The sequence below is a fragment of the Aulostomus chinensis genome, chromosome 8, assembly GCF_037954235.1.
Source record: "Aulostomus chinensis isolate RoL2024-O1b breed Wild chromosome 8, RoL_Achi_v1.0, whole genome shotgun sequence".
Lineage (NCBI taxonomy): Eukaryota > Metazoa > Chordata > Actinopteri > Syngnathiformes > Aulostomidae > Aulostomus > Aulostomus chinensis.
The window spans coordinates 23166378-23182324 of NC_141327.1; the positions used below are offsets into that span (position 1 = coordinate 23166378).

The 15947-nt window shown below is 42.8% G+C and overlaps 1 protein-coding gene across 2 annotated transcripts in view; it reads right to left on the bottom strand.

Moving 5' to 3' along the window:
* znf827 (zinc finger protein 827) overlaps window positions 1-10907 on the bottom strand; it is a 75089-nt gene extending 64182 nt beyond the window's left edge. For both annotated transcript variants that reach the window (XM_086211766.1, XM_086211767.1), the window contains exon 1: window positions 10504-10907. In XM_086211766.1, coding sequence (XP_086067892.1) covers window positions 10504-10546 — 43 coding nt within the window. In that variant the 5' untranslated portion in view covers window positions 10547-10907. The remainder of the gene's footprint in view (window positions 1-10503) is intronic.
* Window positions 10908-15947: the final 5040 nt, after the last annotated feature.

The window sequence follows — 15947 nt, forward strand, 5'->3', positions numbered from 1 at the left end:
CTCTATCCCTCTCTGTTACACCAATACCTGCCTCGTTTTCTAAAAGTATAAAAAGAGACATTGCCTCAGTAATTTCAATCTCGACCTGAAATCTATATGAACCTGACATGCAATATATGCGGCTGTTTACTTTGTGCAGGCTGTGTACTGCAACCAACCCTCATCGGTCTATCTTTTCTGTCATAACCAGGTTGTGACCCGAGGCTGCTGCATTCAAAGCCATCCTTCACCCACTGAGTTTGTTCTGTGGCATAATGATTGCTATGACAACCATCACTTAAAGCCACGGGTAGGTGGAGGAGAGATGTCAGCTTCTCGTCTACTCCTCTGGTGATCTCATTTCTGGCTGGCAGGTACAACAAGGTCAAACCACTGAAACTGGAAAAGTGGCTGCTTGCTACATGCAAATGACAGAACTGAGTTTCCAAACAATTACACTGCACTGTCCAAATCAACATGGGGCTAAGCTCGGGGGGGGGGGGGGGGGATCAGGGGCGTCAGACAGAATGAGCTGTAGAGGGAGGGATGCCTGTCTTTGGCCAGCTATGAGCACAAAGTCTGGTTTTGCGTGCCAAATGAGGTTTTTAAATGTTTTTTTTCTAGGAGGATTTGTGCTAATCTAGAAAACCTTCTGGAGGAAGTGCAAATACATCTGCCGCTGACCACTCCCCTGTAGAGTACAGGGAATTAATGACATGGCAATCTGAACCAACATGGCCCCTATTCAAAACACTCCTGGGGAGCGGGAACATATGGGAAATCCTTAGCTGAACCATACAGTTCAGCTGTTTCTAGAATCACTAGCTTTTATTTATTATGTAATGTTCCTAATTTGCCTTCCTGAAGATGTTACAGGTACCACAATCTATAAAGCTCTTTAGTCAGTGAAAAATACAGAGATTATCTAATCTCATTAGCATCACAAGAGCAAAATGAAGTGACCAAAGGTCCTTGGTGCACAATGAAACATTAACTTGTTCATTTGATTTCAATTGAGAGCCTTTAGAAAATTCCCTACCAGTCAGTCAGTTGCCATCTTGCTTTTTTGGCCTTGTCACTACACTTAGAACAGTTGGTCCACCTTAAAGGTTGAGCCACCTTAAGTAAGTCTTTGAGTCTGGGTTGTCGTTGTTGTTTCAGGGCTAACCCCATTCACTTTAAGCTGTTGTTAATCAGAACACATTAACTGTGTTACAGAAATACAACTAAGACCCTAGATTATACCAATACAGTATGTGTTCATGTATTTTACAGCAGGGGTGTCATTCATCGACCAGTAGAAGTTTTACCTCAGGAACGCTAACTGTCCCTCACAAACATGCCATTTCTTACCACAAGCAGACCTGTTGTTCCATCTGCATGTGCCATTCCCCATGGTACTCTCCAGTACTCCTGTATTGGAGCTAAGTTTGGTACCACAGAAAAATAAGTCATGTCACATTTTCAAAACTTTGGCATCAAGTTGGAAATGAAGTATCGGTCCCTTTGACTCGCTAACAAGAACTACATATGCACAAAAGGTGAAGCCTTCTCTATATCACTGGATGGGTCAGGACATTCAGCTGAATTTTCTGCATCATACATATTATCACACCATATTGACAATGGCTTTCTCAGTGATGACATCAATGATTTTAAGTTCTCTGGATTTTTTGTTGTCCTACAGTCAAACACTTCACTCCTTTAAAGAGATGGTATATTGTTTCCCTAGAGAGCTGCCACCACCTTATGGTCCCTACCATCCTGTGTCTGTAACAGTCCCCCCTCCCCCGTACTTTAATCTCCCTATAAAACGAACCCTTCTTCCCAAAATGCTTCAGACACACAGATGTTAGTCTAGATAGTTATAGATATTAGCCTGGCCTTGCCCTTCAATGCCTAAATGTGCAATGTGGGAACACTTGCACACCAAGAGGAGGTAGAGGTTGGCCTGACTAGTGCATTAAAGGCTAACTAGAGCCAGACTGTGCACAGGAGAGAATGTTTGTGTGCATGTGTGTGTGAGAGATGCCTCCTGCCCTCTTCTACCCACACAGGAAGTGAGGTCATCTCATAGCACTGCACCAAGCAGAGTGCACTCAGTTAGGGTGACAAAGATCAACATGTTGGCCAGCAGCCATTTTAAGTCCCCTAGAACTATATGCATAAACTGACTGCTTAAACTACATTATCTCATTTTCTTTCAAATGGCTCTATGATAGTATAATACGCTAAACCACAGAGTTTGTTGGGACAGTCAAGGACCCAATCAAAACAAAATCCATTGCCAAATAAGTAAAATCAGGTGCCATCATAAGCCACAAACTTTCCAATTTCATGCTAGTAAAACATGTACCACATCCTCTAAATTTTCAAAACCCACAGGCAATGGTCTTTCCTCTAAGACAATTAGGGAAGTTCTTTATTTCTCTACAATGTAATTTTAGTGTCTTTCTAGGAGTGAGACGTGAGACGGAGTCCAACAATAAATCACATCCCTGTTTAGAGTGGGCGTCTGGCACGACTGGCCAGCTCCAGCTCCCTAGACCACCACCTCCTCCACTGCTGCCGCCTCCTCCTTTTCTCTCATGCTCTCCATCCCTCATGCCTGTTAAAGGCTTGTCCTGCAGGGCCTGGATGCACTTGTGTGGTACAACAACAGAGAAACCGCCCAAAGCTCTTAACAGCTCTTCCTCTCCACTTCCTCCCTCCCTCCATCTCCACTGCTACCACCACCAGCTCCTCTCTCTCTCCACTCTGCTCGGTCTTTCCCAGCTGCACCGGCGAGCCGTTCCGTATGAACTGCTGCCAGCTGAAAGCCTGCTACTCCTGAGAGATTGCTATTACTCAGTGCAAGCAGGGCTCTGCGTAGCCAAAGGGCTGCTCTCCGAGCTGTAGATCTCCATGTTGTGACTTGTCAACACGGGAAAAATCGTTACCAAGGCTGAGGCACTTCCATTTCACACAGAGGGGGTTCTGATTGAGACCAGGCAGACAGGCAGGTACTGTACTGAAGGTGTTAGGACGACCACCGTTGCCTGATTCTATGCTGCAGATGATTCTGTAAGAGGAGGCACTATGAAATGATTGGCTCACAGACATCAGAGGAAACTTCTACATTTCCCCTGAGAATTACAATGTATTGCAGTTACCAAAATCACATGCTTGACAAGTATGGTTCGGTAATCACGGCTGTTTTCACATATGATTCATCATTTTAAAAGTTGACCAGCTCAGTTTAAGTTGTTTTACTACAGGAACTAAACTGTGGTGGAGCGTACCGGAGTTGCCACATGTAACAAAAGCAACAAACTGGGAAGAACAAGTATATTTTCAGTCCCAATTTAGTTTACTATTTTGATACATGGGCTTCGGACAGTTACTTTATTTAAGCTTTACTTTGTGAAGTAAAAACAAGTTTATTTTTAGTTTTGATTCTCCACCAAAATAACTGTAACTGATGTGCAGCCCTGTTAAAATACTCCTGCATGATGACATTGCTTAAAATCAAGGAAGACAAGTCAACAACATAAACGGTCTTACTGAGCGTTCAGGACTTTTGGTTGGCAGTATAAATACTAAAATAACACACATACCTGCATGAAACCTTCGATATTTACACAGTATATACGTCATGGTGCATGATAATACAATAAAGTAAATACATAAATCAATCACTCTCAGACATTGCATCTCTCCACTAAGATAAACTTGTGGCCCCTGGCACTTTCATACTTGCCTAATTAAAGCCTCAAGCAGCGATGAATAGAGTAGCTTCTCTGCTTTTTGAAAATGACACGATATTGTAGGCCTCAGACTGTGACCTCCAGCGGGCACTGAGGTGGTTTATAGCCAAGTTTAAAGTGGTCAGGATGCGAGTCAGCACTTCTGAGTTAGAGGCCGTATGGTTCTTTGCCAGAAAATGGTGGGCCAGGGTCTTGTCCAAGAGTGGGGTAACATAGACTGTAACTAAGATAGATTGATTACTGTAGTGAAGAAGGTGTTGATTCTATTCCGACCTAACATATGTTCATATAAGGTGAGGCTTGGATAAGGGTGCATTTCAGGTATCTCCTGTTGAAAGTGCTCTGGGCAAGTCAAAATGGTAGGATACCCGTCATAGACTCAGCGCATGCTCGCAAGATTATATAGATCATCAAGCCTGGGAACCCCTTGGGTCCCGGAGTGTTGTACTAGACAGAGAAATGACTGTTACCTCTATTATGCCCACAGTCCCACTACATATGCCCATGTACAGGCAGGTTCTTTTTAAACCTTGGTAAACCTGTGAATAAAAGCCAATTGATCATGTTCATATTGGAAGAACACAGCAAAGCAAATCTGGCCTTTGTTTTGTTTGTTTTTCTTGTGTGTCGCATTTGCAGACAGGATGAATTTGGGGCTGAGATGGCAAAAGGTCACGAGATGCTTCCATTGCCTCCATGTATACTGTGGATAGGTGTACACCAACCGGTCATCATAAGTGTGTCCAAGATGGGAAGCACTGGAAGCTGACCACAAATTACAGTGTTCACCCAGGTTTTGTATTCCCATCGATGCTGATCGGAGCCAGAGCCAATAAATACCTATGTCTACATGCAGTGGTTGACTGATAGATGTAAGTCTGCTTCACAGGATTCTGGAGGGAAGAAATCCTCCCCCTCAAGGAAGAGATTGTTGATAGAGTCTATTGTAAAATGTATTGATTCAGAAGGATGACTTCCAAGTTAAACTTCAAATCTGAAGGGGATCTATTCATTTTGGCTTAACATCCATATATATCCACAAGGAGAACAAAAATATGCCACAACTGCAATCCATTTTTCTTTTTGAGTTATTAACACTAAAGGGTGGTCTGTTGGGCTTTACTATTAGGCAAGGCTGCATTTGCATAATGCTGAAAATTTTCAATGAAGTATGTGATACCTTGACAGTGTTTTGTTGAGGTGGGAAAAGTGTAATATTAGGGGCAAATGAATATTATGCTTAAAGAGCTGGAATAACTACCATAGTTTATTTAAAATTCAACAACCAGCACAATTTTGATTCTTCTCCTGAATTTTCACCCCTGAATCTGGTTTGTAAGGACACTGCTGTTGTTCATCAAGGCTGTACTGAGCCTCAAGTTCAGTACAAAACAATTTGGTATGAATACTTGGGCATTCTAAATTCTTACAAAAAAACAAACAATTGAAACCATCACAGTTGTACAACTTAATCCTAGAAGCCTGTGTTGTGAATAAATCTCACTATTACTTATTATGAGAAGCTGGGCATTTATGAGAGGCAATTGTGTCCTGAAGGGATATCAAAATACAAAGTGCACATGCCAACAATGAGAAAAAGATAGTAAGTGAGGGGAAATGCCAACATTAACAATATCTCATTGGAGCAAAGAAAAATGTGAGTTGTGACATCTCTGTCTACAGCGACTGACAATGTTCTTACGCAAGGTAGTTGGCATCATGTTTAGAAAATAGGGGAGTTTCCTGTTGGTTGGGTTCTACTCAGCAGGTCCAAAAAGATCAACTTTTCCAAATACAAAAGAGAAAAATGGAAAACGCCTCACCGATACTGAATTGAACTTCATTATAAATTCTACTGATCAACACAATTTACAATTTCAGGCCTATTTGTTAAGTGGTACTATTATACTTCACTGTGTTCAGGTACATTAAGTCACTGTGAGGCAGAGTCCTTCTGAATAGATTCATATTTCACGTGTTATTCATGACATAGAATAACAAAGTCTCTTAAGAGCTTTGATTCATGAGAGTTTTGTGCATTCCCTACTGAATTGATGATGACCCACCCCGATGCGTTCTCGTTTGTCTAAAGGAGAAAACTGGATTACTATTATGTGTAAATATTGATCCAAACTACTTTTTAAAACTAGGTCCATTAAATCTTGCCCAACAACTAAATGTTAACTCACACCAGACTCAGCTTTTTCTGTTACTGTCAATTAAAACACAAAAGGCAGAGTCCAGTTCTGCCAATGAATATGAATGTCCTCTAAAAGCCGGTTTCTATACTCTCTGTGACTGTGAGTAGTGAGTGAGGCATCCACCACCTTTTCTCTGCCCTTTAATTCATTTCTAAGTTAAAGCTTGTGTATCATTATTCGCTTGAGCTCCACTCGGCCGACACAGTCAGAGCACCCGAGGACCATCAACGTGAGGGGGGATGTGGCAGTGGTGGTGAGGCGGGGGTTTCTTGGCAGAACTTCCCCATAAATTTTATGCCAAGAGAGAAATGGAAACCTCCTCTCATTTTCCTTTCCCCCTAATCCAATGTTTTCAAGCCCCAGACCCACCAAGGTCATTATAATCATAGCAAGTGGAAGGGAGCCAGTGACCCGCCATTACGGTAAGGTAGCGAGCCACCCAGTCAGTCAGCTATTGGCTCATGAAGGGAAACAGAAATGTGAGCAGAAAGGTTTGAAATTTTACTATTTCAATGTAGATACCCAGTAGTGGAGAGCGCAAAGGGTAAGTGCTCTTCCCAAAACACTAAAAGATGGCTAAAACTTTCAGAAAAGGCATTGACGAAGACTTCTGAACCGCTAACTTGATTCCATGGCAGCATATACGGCTATCTTTAATGTGTACATTTTGGCACACTGTACCAGACACTATATTGAGTGAAGAAGTCCATGCCAACACAGTAGTATGGAATTTTGTTGAAAAAAAAATCAATAGCTCTTTTGAGTATTTAAATAAACCCTAAGTTTTTAAGATTGAGTAATAAGGAAGCAAAATTACACAAATAAACACACTGCAAGGTCATAAAGAATGGCAGTTTTCATAGTGGCACCAAAGGTCATGTTTACTTGTCAGAGTGAAGGCGCCATACTGTACCGTGACCTCCATAGCCAGCTTATGCACCCGTACACACGGGCAAAACACACACATACACACACAATAGTTGTGTGTTCATTTTCGCATGTGCATGCCATTCACACAGACACACACACACACAGAGACACACACACACACACACACTTAAAGAATGGTCTCCTCTCACCAGCTGTGCCACAGACAATAGAACAGTGCACGCTGGGCTACACAGCCCATATATCTAGGTCTGTGCTAAGATAAAGCACCTCCAGCATTAAAGCCAGTGTATTAGCTTGCCCTTTTTTGCCACAGATGAAGAGATTTGAAGCTCGATATTGTGCTTGTTGGCTGGCACACCACCAGGGTGTTGTTGGCTAAAAAATGAAAACACACAGACTGACAGCAAATGGCATGAGGTGACACTTCCACTCTAGAGTGGGAAGATCCAAAACAAAGCGCACAAAGCTTCTGACAAATTTATACTTTTCAGTGACAGTTTGTTGACTGAGGAGGGGAAACAACTCCTAAATCAGAAAAGGCTTTCATTTAAACCCAGGAACACAGGCACAGCAGTGCTTCAGCACAACAGGACAACGTGATTACAGAATTTGGGTGAGGAGTATTTTTGTAGCAGACCAATCACAACGTGTCTCCACTGAAAGGTTGACATGGGTATACTTTGGTGTCTTTGCCCAAAAGATAAAAAGAGAACAATAGTCTTAATGTTTGACAGATCAAGACAGTGTAGTGGTGACTGTGCCAGATACATCCTTCATTACTTAACTATGGGGGGTAGCTCTTGAAACACAAGTTATCTAAAATCTAGAGGGTTCATAAAACATAACTTAAATTTTGTCCGATTTATTCAGTTCATCACTTTTCCAATGATGAAAAGAAAAAACAAACTGATGCTCTCATTCATAAACATAGGAAACTTGATATTTGATCTTTAAATATTTTAGTTGCACTTCTTAAAAACTCCAACCAGTGAACATTGCACTTCAAGGTACTTTTATAGATTTCAAATCAAATGCTACGACAATACAGACAAGTTTGGGTTAAAACATGTTGTTATGTCTGCTATACATATAATTAATAAGCGGCACAGCTCAGAGCTAGAGTGCATGTCTAGCAACGGAGGGGTCGCTGGTTCAATCCTCACTTCCCCCAGTGACCTTGTCCAAGTATCCTTAAGCAAGATACTGAACCCCTAATTGCTCCTGATGGCCCTGCGATGGACAGGCGACCTGTCCAGGCTGAACCACACCTCTCACCTAATGTCAGCTGGGATAGGCTCCAGCCCCCCCCACGACCCTTAACGGAGGAGCGTCATAGAAAATGGATGGATGGATGGATAGATGGATGGATGGATACAAGCACGTAGGCTAAAAATATAGCAAAAATATTCAAAATATCCATGTGTCCCGGGGTGACGTGCATTCAAAGAAAGGTTTTGTTGAGGATGTTTCTATCATGCCACGAGTGCAAAACCAGAAGAATGCAAGCACCTGAGGGTGAAGAAGAAAGGTCATTTATACAAAGATGCCAGGGTTTTCCTCCGCCTTTGGAGCTCACATGGACACCACTTTTTATACGCTTATGATATAAATGATAATCATTTACTATTATTTAATAAAGATTATTATCTAATTACTGGATGCCAGCTTTATTGAACATTCAATCAGGAGTTGGTTCCTGTGCCAAAATAAATGCTGCCATGTCTAGCATTTAAAAAAAAAAACTTTTCATTACATCTTCCATCAGGGAAAACCCTGGGTGTCAACCAACATGTCACACTGGAGAGACAATGAGTTTCAGGAACTTTAAAGTAAAGGATGACACTGAAAAAGTCCCACAAACTGAAGAATCAGTTTATTTGATTATGACCAAATTATAAACCAGCTATGTAACTGCAGCATACAATACTTTTAGCGTTATGTTCTGCCTCCTGCATGCTCTACCCAGACCCCACCCCTGCTGGAGTATTTCCAGTGGGTGAGAATGCATCTGACATGGACAGTCTCCTGGGTGCCACATGTGGGAATTGGCAACACCTGACCAAGTCAAGATGATCCCGTGGACACTGTCCACAGTTCATACAAGTAAACAATTTAACATACTCTCCTTATATAGTGCATCAGCTCACTGTCTAAATATCTCTCAGTCACACACACACAGATACAGTCAGTCATCACACCCACTGTCACCCTGTCTGCACCTCTGTGCCTCCCAGACAACCACTGCAATTTCCCAAGTTCAACCCTAGGTCAAACACCTGAGCAGAAGATCAGTGGATATTAAAACTAAAAAATATTAAAGCCATACACTATGTGAAGCCATAACAATTACTCTATGGGTGTGCATTTGATTTACTGGGTCTACTGGGTCAGACATGTCAAACTGTGGTAGAAGTGCGTTCTCTTCCCATTAAACATGACTTTGAAAGACAAATACATGTCAGTAAATTCATGAACATGAAGTGTTTGCTGGTTATGCTGAACAGCTGACACGGTCTGACATTTAAGAAATGGAGAAGATGGTGTCATAAGATAAATGCATCAAGCCGTCATTGATTTACAGATGAATCACTCTCTTATTCATTACATTTGCATACCAATATGACTAATTGAGCAGTTTGCTTACGCATGTGTTGAGCAAAAATGATCATGAAAGGCAGCATGTCACTCTGGTATAATTCCTTTACTAATCATTGTCATTGCCCAACATTATCTAAGTAATCCTCTAGAGGCCGGAGTGTGTTACTGCAGCTTTTCATTATCGGGACTCACTAAGGCACAATACGAACATCCAAGATATGGTGGGTCAAATGTACTAGGTAACTGCTGTCTTCACCTAAAATCAACAACAGGGGAATTATTATAGGTAACTGCTGATGCACAAGGTTATTAAAAGCAACGTAGTAGAGCATCCATGCCGTTTCCCTCCTCTAACCGCGTTATTGATCGCAGTCTGTCTGCAATGAATGGCTGCAAAGGGAAGGGGGGAAAAACCCTGAACTTCAGGTGACCGACCATGGCTCTGACATAGCCTGCATGCAGACTGGGAGGGGTAGAGAAAATGCATTGGCTTTAGAGGGGGGAAAAAATTTCACCCATACTTTTTAAAAGTCGTCGACAAACAAGCGAGAACCAATTCGGGTCCGAGTGTTGGAGCAGTGAACTACGAGGCGAAAGTTAGACGTTTATTGCGGAGGAAATGAAGTTTAGCGAGCGTTGCTAGATAGCGCTATTGCTAACTAGGAACACTTGCGTATGGGTAGCCAGACTCTGGCTTGTCTGATCCGACTGACCCTTCATTTTATTGCGGCCAGACTCCCAGATCCTCCCCTTTCTACCCGAAAAGCGACCAAGCAGAAGGCGGACATATTACCGAAACGTTCAGCCGTTATGCCTCACACACAACCGACACATATGTCAACTGGCCACAACCTTTAGCGGAACCGGACCTTTATCGATTATACTCTTAATAAAGCCACGTATCATTTATCCACTCAGTGCCTGGCTAACGTTGCCCATCGCCAACAACATGGCTGCCTCGCTCGGACCTAAAAAGGGAGAAATAACCTACGCCGAGTCTTTTGTCTCTTTCACCTCTTTAACCCTAAACTACTGCGCAAAACACACAGAGAGCCGTTAAAATTGCACACATCGAGTGAACGACTTACGTGAAGGCAGTCGCTTGGGTTGCTCCTGCTTCCTCCTTGGCATTTTCCCCCGTTTTTAATCACATTCTCGTCCTTGTTTGGGGATAAGAAGAAAAAAGGTTTTTCCCATTGAGACTGAAGGCGCCAGTGATGGCAGGGACTTGGTCGTGCACCTGGCTTTGCTCGGTTTAAAGTGTATTGTTGGGGGGAATGGGAACCCAGGCGGAGGAGGTGCCGCTGTTGTTGTTGCCGTGTCTTGACTATGGCTGCTCTCAGTGCAAGTGTGTCTCCGAGCCCCTAACTAACACTAATGCAGGGATCAAAGGGCAGCAACAGCAGAGCAGACACACGCGCGCGCGCGCGCACCATACACACACACACACACTCACTCACTCACACATTCACACGCTCTCACAAACACACTCGCGCACACACACACACTCACACACACACTTCTGCGCGCACGTACATATCGGAGGAGCTCGCCCCCGAGAGCAGCGTACGGACAAGGTGCCCCCGAGCTTTCAGGGTGTATTGCTGAAAAGAAAATGTATTTGCAAATGCGAGGAGGCATAATTCAGTAAAGACACCATATCGATGCGCTCGAATCACATCCACGGAATCCTTTTAATTTGTCTTCTTAATAACATGACAGCAAATGCCGATAAGAAGAAAAAAAACTTATGTTAATGACGCAAATATAAATGTACATCTCGATTTGAGAAAGATGGAAGATATTCACGTAGCATGTTTGAATCGTTTATTGGCCGCTACTTATACCAAACCTTCACGTTAATTAAAAATGTGCATCCTAACAGCACATTTATATGCTGAAAAGGAATATTATCACTGGCTGGAGGAGTGAAAGAATTTATAGTAAGCTGATGCTGTGTACTAAGAGTAGCCTACATGATAAATAGTACTTTGGACTATTCACCACATTATTGTGTATTCAGGATCCTCTTATAAAATTAATTTATAGTTTTATTAGCTTTTCCAAGGCCACTAACTTATCGCTGTTGCTAAGCTATATGAAATGTGGATACATGCAAAAACAACTATGAGATGTTTATGTGGAGTATAGTTCTTAAAGCCATCATCATTATCATACATTTCAATTTGGTTTATTTCTGTCAGCACCTCCTCCTACCACCTACCACCACACTGTCTTCATACATGTCAGGCGGCTAATTTAACAAATGCCTGCTGAGTTATAGCTCGAATTTGTCTATTAAAAGAACAGTAACAAGGTACAGTGTGTGGGAACCCGTATTAAATCAGATGGGTGCAATAACAGGTGTCAGTGTCAGAAACATGTCCAGCAATTATCCAGGCCAATGTAGTCATCTCCTCATCAAAGTTGAGAGACCAAAACTGGCCAGAGCTGAATCCTCCTCCCTCTCAGCTGGGTGTTGGGGCTTTTTCACAGCGCAGGCTGTCCCCCACTCCCTGCTGTTGGACTCCTCCAGGCTGCGTTCTGTTGGCCTGCCGTGTTCTTTCACACCTCGGCCGTGTGTGAGGAGAGCTGTGTCTTCATCCCTCCATCCTTCCATACTTCAGTCCTCCTCTTGCCATGCCTCACACCCACCCCCAGCGGAGGCGCAGGAGGCTCGTTACCGTGGCAATTAGTGAAAAGACCAAATTAGCCCTCTTGGCTGTCCACAGGTGACAAAGACACTTTGCATTTCTGCTAATTAGGAAACAGAACAACATGATTAAATGGGGCCTATCAGGAGGGGAGTGGACAAACAAGTTCCACAAATAGAAAGGGTTATATTTTATTGAATCTCTAGGATGACGTGATTAAAACATCCTATTAGGCTTTTCATCTGTGGAGAGTGTAATGTTGGCTTGTGATGCAGAATTATTGCAATGATTTACATTACAATTTTATAAGCTGCTGTGTGAATGTGTGTCTCTGTGTGTAGACATCCGTGTTATTCACTTGCAAATGGAAAGTGGATGAGCTGCTGCAAGAGAAGGATGAAATTTCTTTTGGAGTCTTTTTTTCTTGTATTTTTTGTGTGTGAAAAGCACAAAATATGCGTATGGCAAGACCTCTAGACAATTTCTTGAACTACCTCAGGGAAACAGAACTAATCTTCCTCACTCAGATATATACTTACAGTGTTCACACCCCCGGGTATACTGTAGTTGTGTTTGTATAATGTTCAACTTTGACCAAGAGTTATAAAGAACTACAAATTAGAGTTTGTCCTACGCACAAATGTACATATACATAATTAGGCATGTGTGTGTGTATGTTTGTGTGTGTGTGTGTGTTGTGATGCCAACAGTGAGTGGTAAAGAAGACTTTAAGATCATACAAGTGATCGTTCTCTGTACATTTCCTACCACGTTTAATATCATTTCCATCCACCGCGGCTGCTTAGTACTAAGACTCCTTAGTGTGATGCTTTTTTTTTTTTTTGCTTGCAAATTTTTTTGATTGAACAATTAAAGGGGCGGATAAAATTGTCCGTGGGATGGCTTGATAAATGCTCGATGCTGTGTGTGTCCACTGTTATCTTATTTTACCACATTAGTGCTAATTGTTGACTGCAAACTCCTTGTCATATCGCACTGGATTTACCTGGATAATAAATTTCTGTCATAAGATGCATCCAGTGTTATCCTAGCTGTTGGACATTATCAACAAATAAACAATACCAGAATAATAGCGTTGGTGGTATTTTGTTCCCAGTTGAATTTGGTCACTATGTGGAGGTCACAGCCTGTTTTCTGACCCCAACAATGCCAGGCAGCTGAGGTAATGCTGGCACTGGTACAGTCTACTGATAGTAGCTATAGTAACACTGACATGACCTCACTCAGGGTTGAACCTAAAGGTCATTCCTCATTGCTCAGGGGATGAGCGACACAGCTAGATTACCAGTAACAGCTCTCAGATTTCCCAGCTGTAACCCCCACACACACTAATGGAGAAAAGATTTCACTGAATAGGCCTTAAATAACATCACAATAAGCGCTGTGTGCTTTTCTAACTTGCATAGAGCAAATGCAAGGTCAATTAGAATGGTTTCGTTTCACTTCCCAACGGTGCAGGTTCCCTGCTTTGAAAACAGCTCATATTGTCAGTACTACTTATTAAAATGCTTCCCGATAGTGGCACAACAGTTAGAGGGGGCTAAATGAGTTTCAGGTGCTTCAGTGGAGGATGGAGCAGGCTGGAGAGAAATGAGCTAACTTGTTCATGTGCCTTGGGGGTAAAGTGAACATCCTCCAGTTTCTTTTCCTTTTCTCTGTCTCCTCCCCCCCCTCTTCCTTTATTCTCTCAGGCTCTGTCTCAGGCTGGTTGGGGTAACGCTAGGCTCGGCTAGTCAGATGTTTCCCTGGAGTAAACAGAAACATCTGTCCCCTGCCCAGCCGTGACTGTCGCTGAGTGATAAATCCTGGGGTGGCTTGTGCCAGCGCTGTCCGGCATGCCACCTGTCCCCCCCACCCCCACCCCCCACACAATATCTTCAACCCAGCCCCTTCACATACACACACTTCACCCTATTTGCACTCGTCCACCTTCATCCTGACAGTGTGACAGAAGCAGGTGGTTCACTCCCTTTTTGCCCTCTGGCCTTCTATGCTCTCGTCCTCGGTTGGCACATTAATGCAGGGAGCGAGAGGGGTTGTCGCCCCAAGCAAATACCAGTAGAGAGATCCCTATGTGAGGTTATTCAGTGGTGGTCCAAGAGGGCACAAAAGCTTATAGCAAGCTTTTCCTTTAATCAGGAATGAACTCTGCATACCAGATAGACTACACACACCAAACATCTGAAAAGTACTTCAGGACACTTTCCAAAAGCTTACACACTTTGTTGTACACTCCTGTTTCCTCTCTCTGCTCTACTACTTATAGTGTGACAGAGGCAGGTGGCCAACTTCCTGCCCTTTGACCTTCAACAGTTTCCCTGCAGTAAGGAGACAGTACAAACACACACATGCACACATTTGCACTTACACAGAGGAGGAGCCTAGGTTGCCCTGGGTGAACTGGGGCAGAGGTCTTGCAAAAGGCCCTGGAGGGAAGTGAAGGTCCTTCAGCTCAGGGACAAGAGTTCTTTCAGCTTGCAGTAGCAAACCTGATAAACTGAATAATCATCCCTGCAGTGTCACTACTGCAGGGAATATGCACATCAGAAATATAGAAAAGCTGAAAATAATCAGGGAGCTGATCAATTACACGTCCTCCAGCTTAAAACTGTGCTGTTTTATCAATTCAGTATACTGTACATTCTTCCCCGAAAGTCACAAAACACCAAGACAGTAACACTGTCTACCACCTGCCTCTAAATCATGTTTTTATTCCTGTAGCTGAAAATAATTACAAAAATGCTTATGAACAGCTATTTATGTGCCCACCTCTCTGTCCATGGCTCCTTGACAATATTTTTTCTTTACAATATGTCTGAATTTATGAATTTTACAAAAGGGAAATAAATTATTCTTATATTTACAGTTTATAATAATAGCAGTGAGAGCACTTGGACACATATGCATATTTCGAGTTGTAGGCTTGTGCATGTCTCTGTAAGATTTACATGTTTGTTTTATGACTCCGTGTGTAAAAGGACCACAGCTGACTAATGTCACTTCATATTGTAATGGAGCATGATGAACATGTTCCGATATCTGTAATGTGTTACCAGTCTCAGCTTGATTTTATTGCCATGGTCTAATAGGATATTGCCACTATCACAATTTGGATTTACTTCCATCAGTGTTGTTAAACCTAGGGAGGGCTGTGTGAGTTTGTGTGCGCACAAATATGTGGAAGTGGGAATGTCAGGGTGGGCTGCTCTGGCTGATTAATTTCAAATTCAGCACCTCCTTGGTAATGTGTCTCGTCTACTTGTTGTCGCAACAGTTTTCCGTATGAACATGCAGAGGTGCTGCTTTTCTCTCACCGATGCTGTGTTCTAGGAGGGCAAACATTTTTGACCCTGTGGAAAATAAGCCACTGCTCACTGAATTTGCTAAGTGGGATGTTAGATGAGCAAGTGCTCTCATTTTCTAACCATGTTTTTACTGATTTTCTTAACACACAAACAGGTATTACAAATCCAAGAGAAGAGGTTTGGCGTGCTTTTGTATGAACATTTTTTGTCAGCAGGGAGCAGGGAACTGTATGCAGAGGACGCTGCCCTTGCTCTGTGAGTCCTTTGTCTCCCTACATCCCCAAGCTCCACCTCTCTCTCAGCCAGCCCTCCAATGGGAGAGCCTTCAGGTGTTGACCTTATCCAGTGGAGGTCAAAGCCAGGTCAGGGATCTGTTGCTAGGCTACCATCAGATAAGTGGCTAGGGTAGGCAGTGCTGGGTAGCTCTGTCATTCAGGGCTTGTCATGTAATCTTGTTCATTTGCAGACAATTGTCTGGACGTCAGAAAGGCTATCTGGCCCATACTGTTGTAATGAAACACATTAAAATATTAAAACCAGCCATGCTGAGCA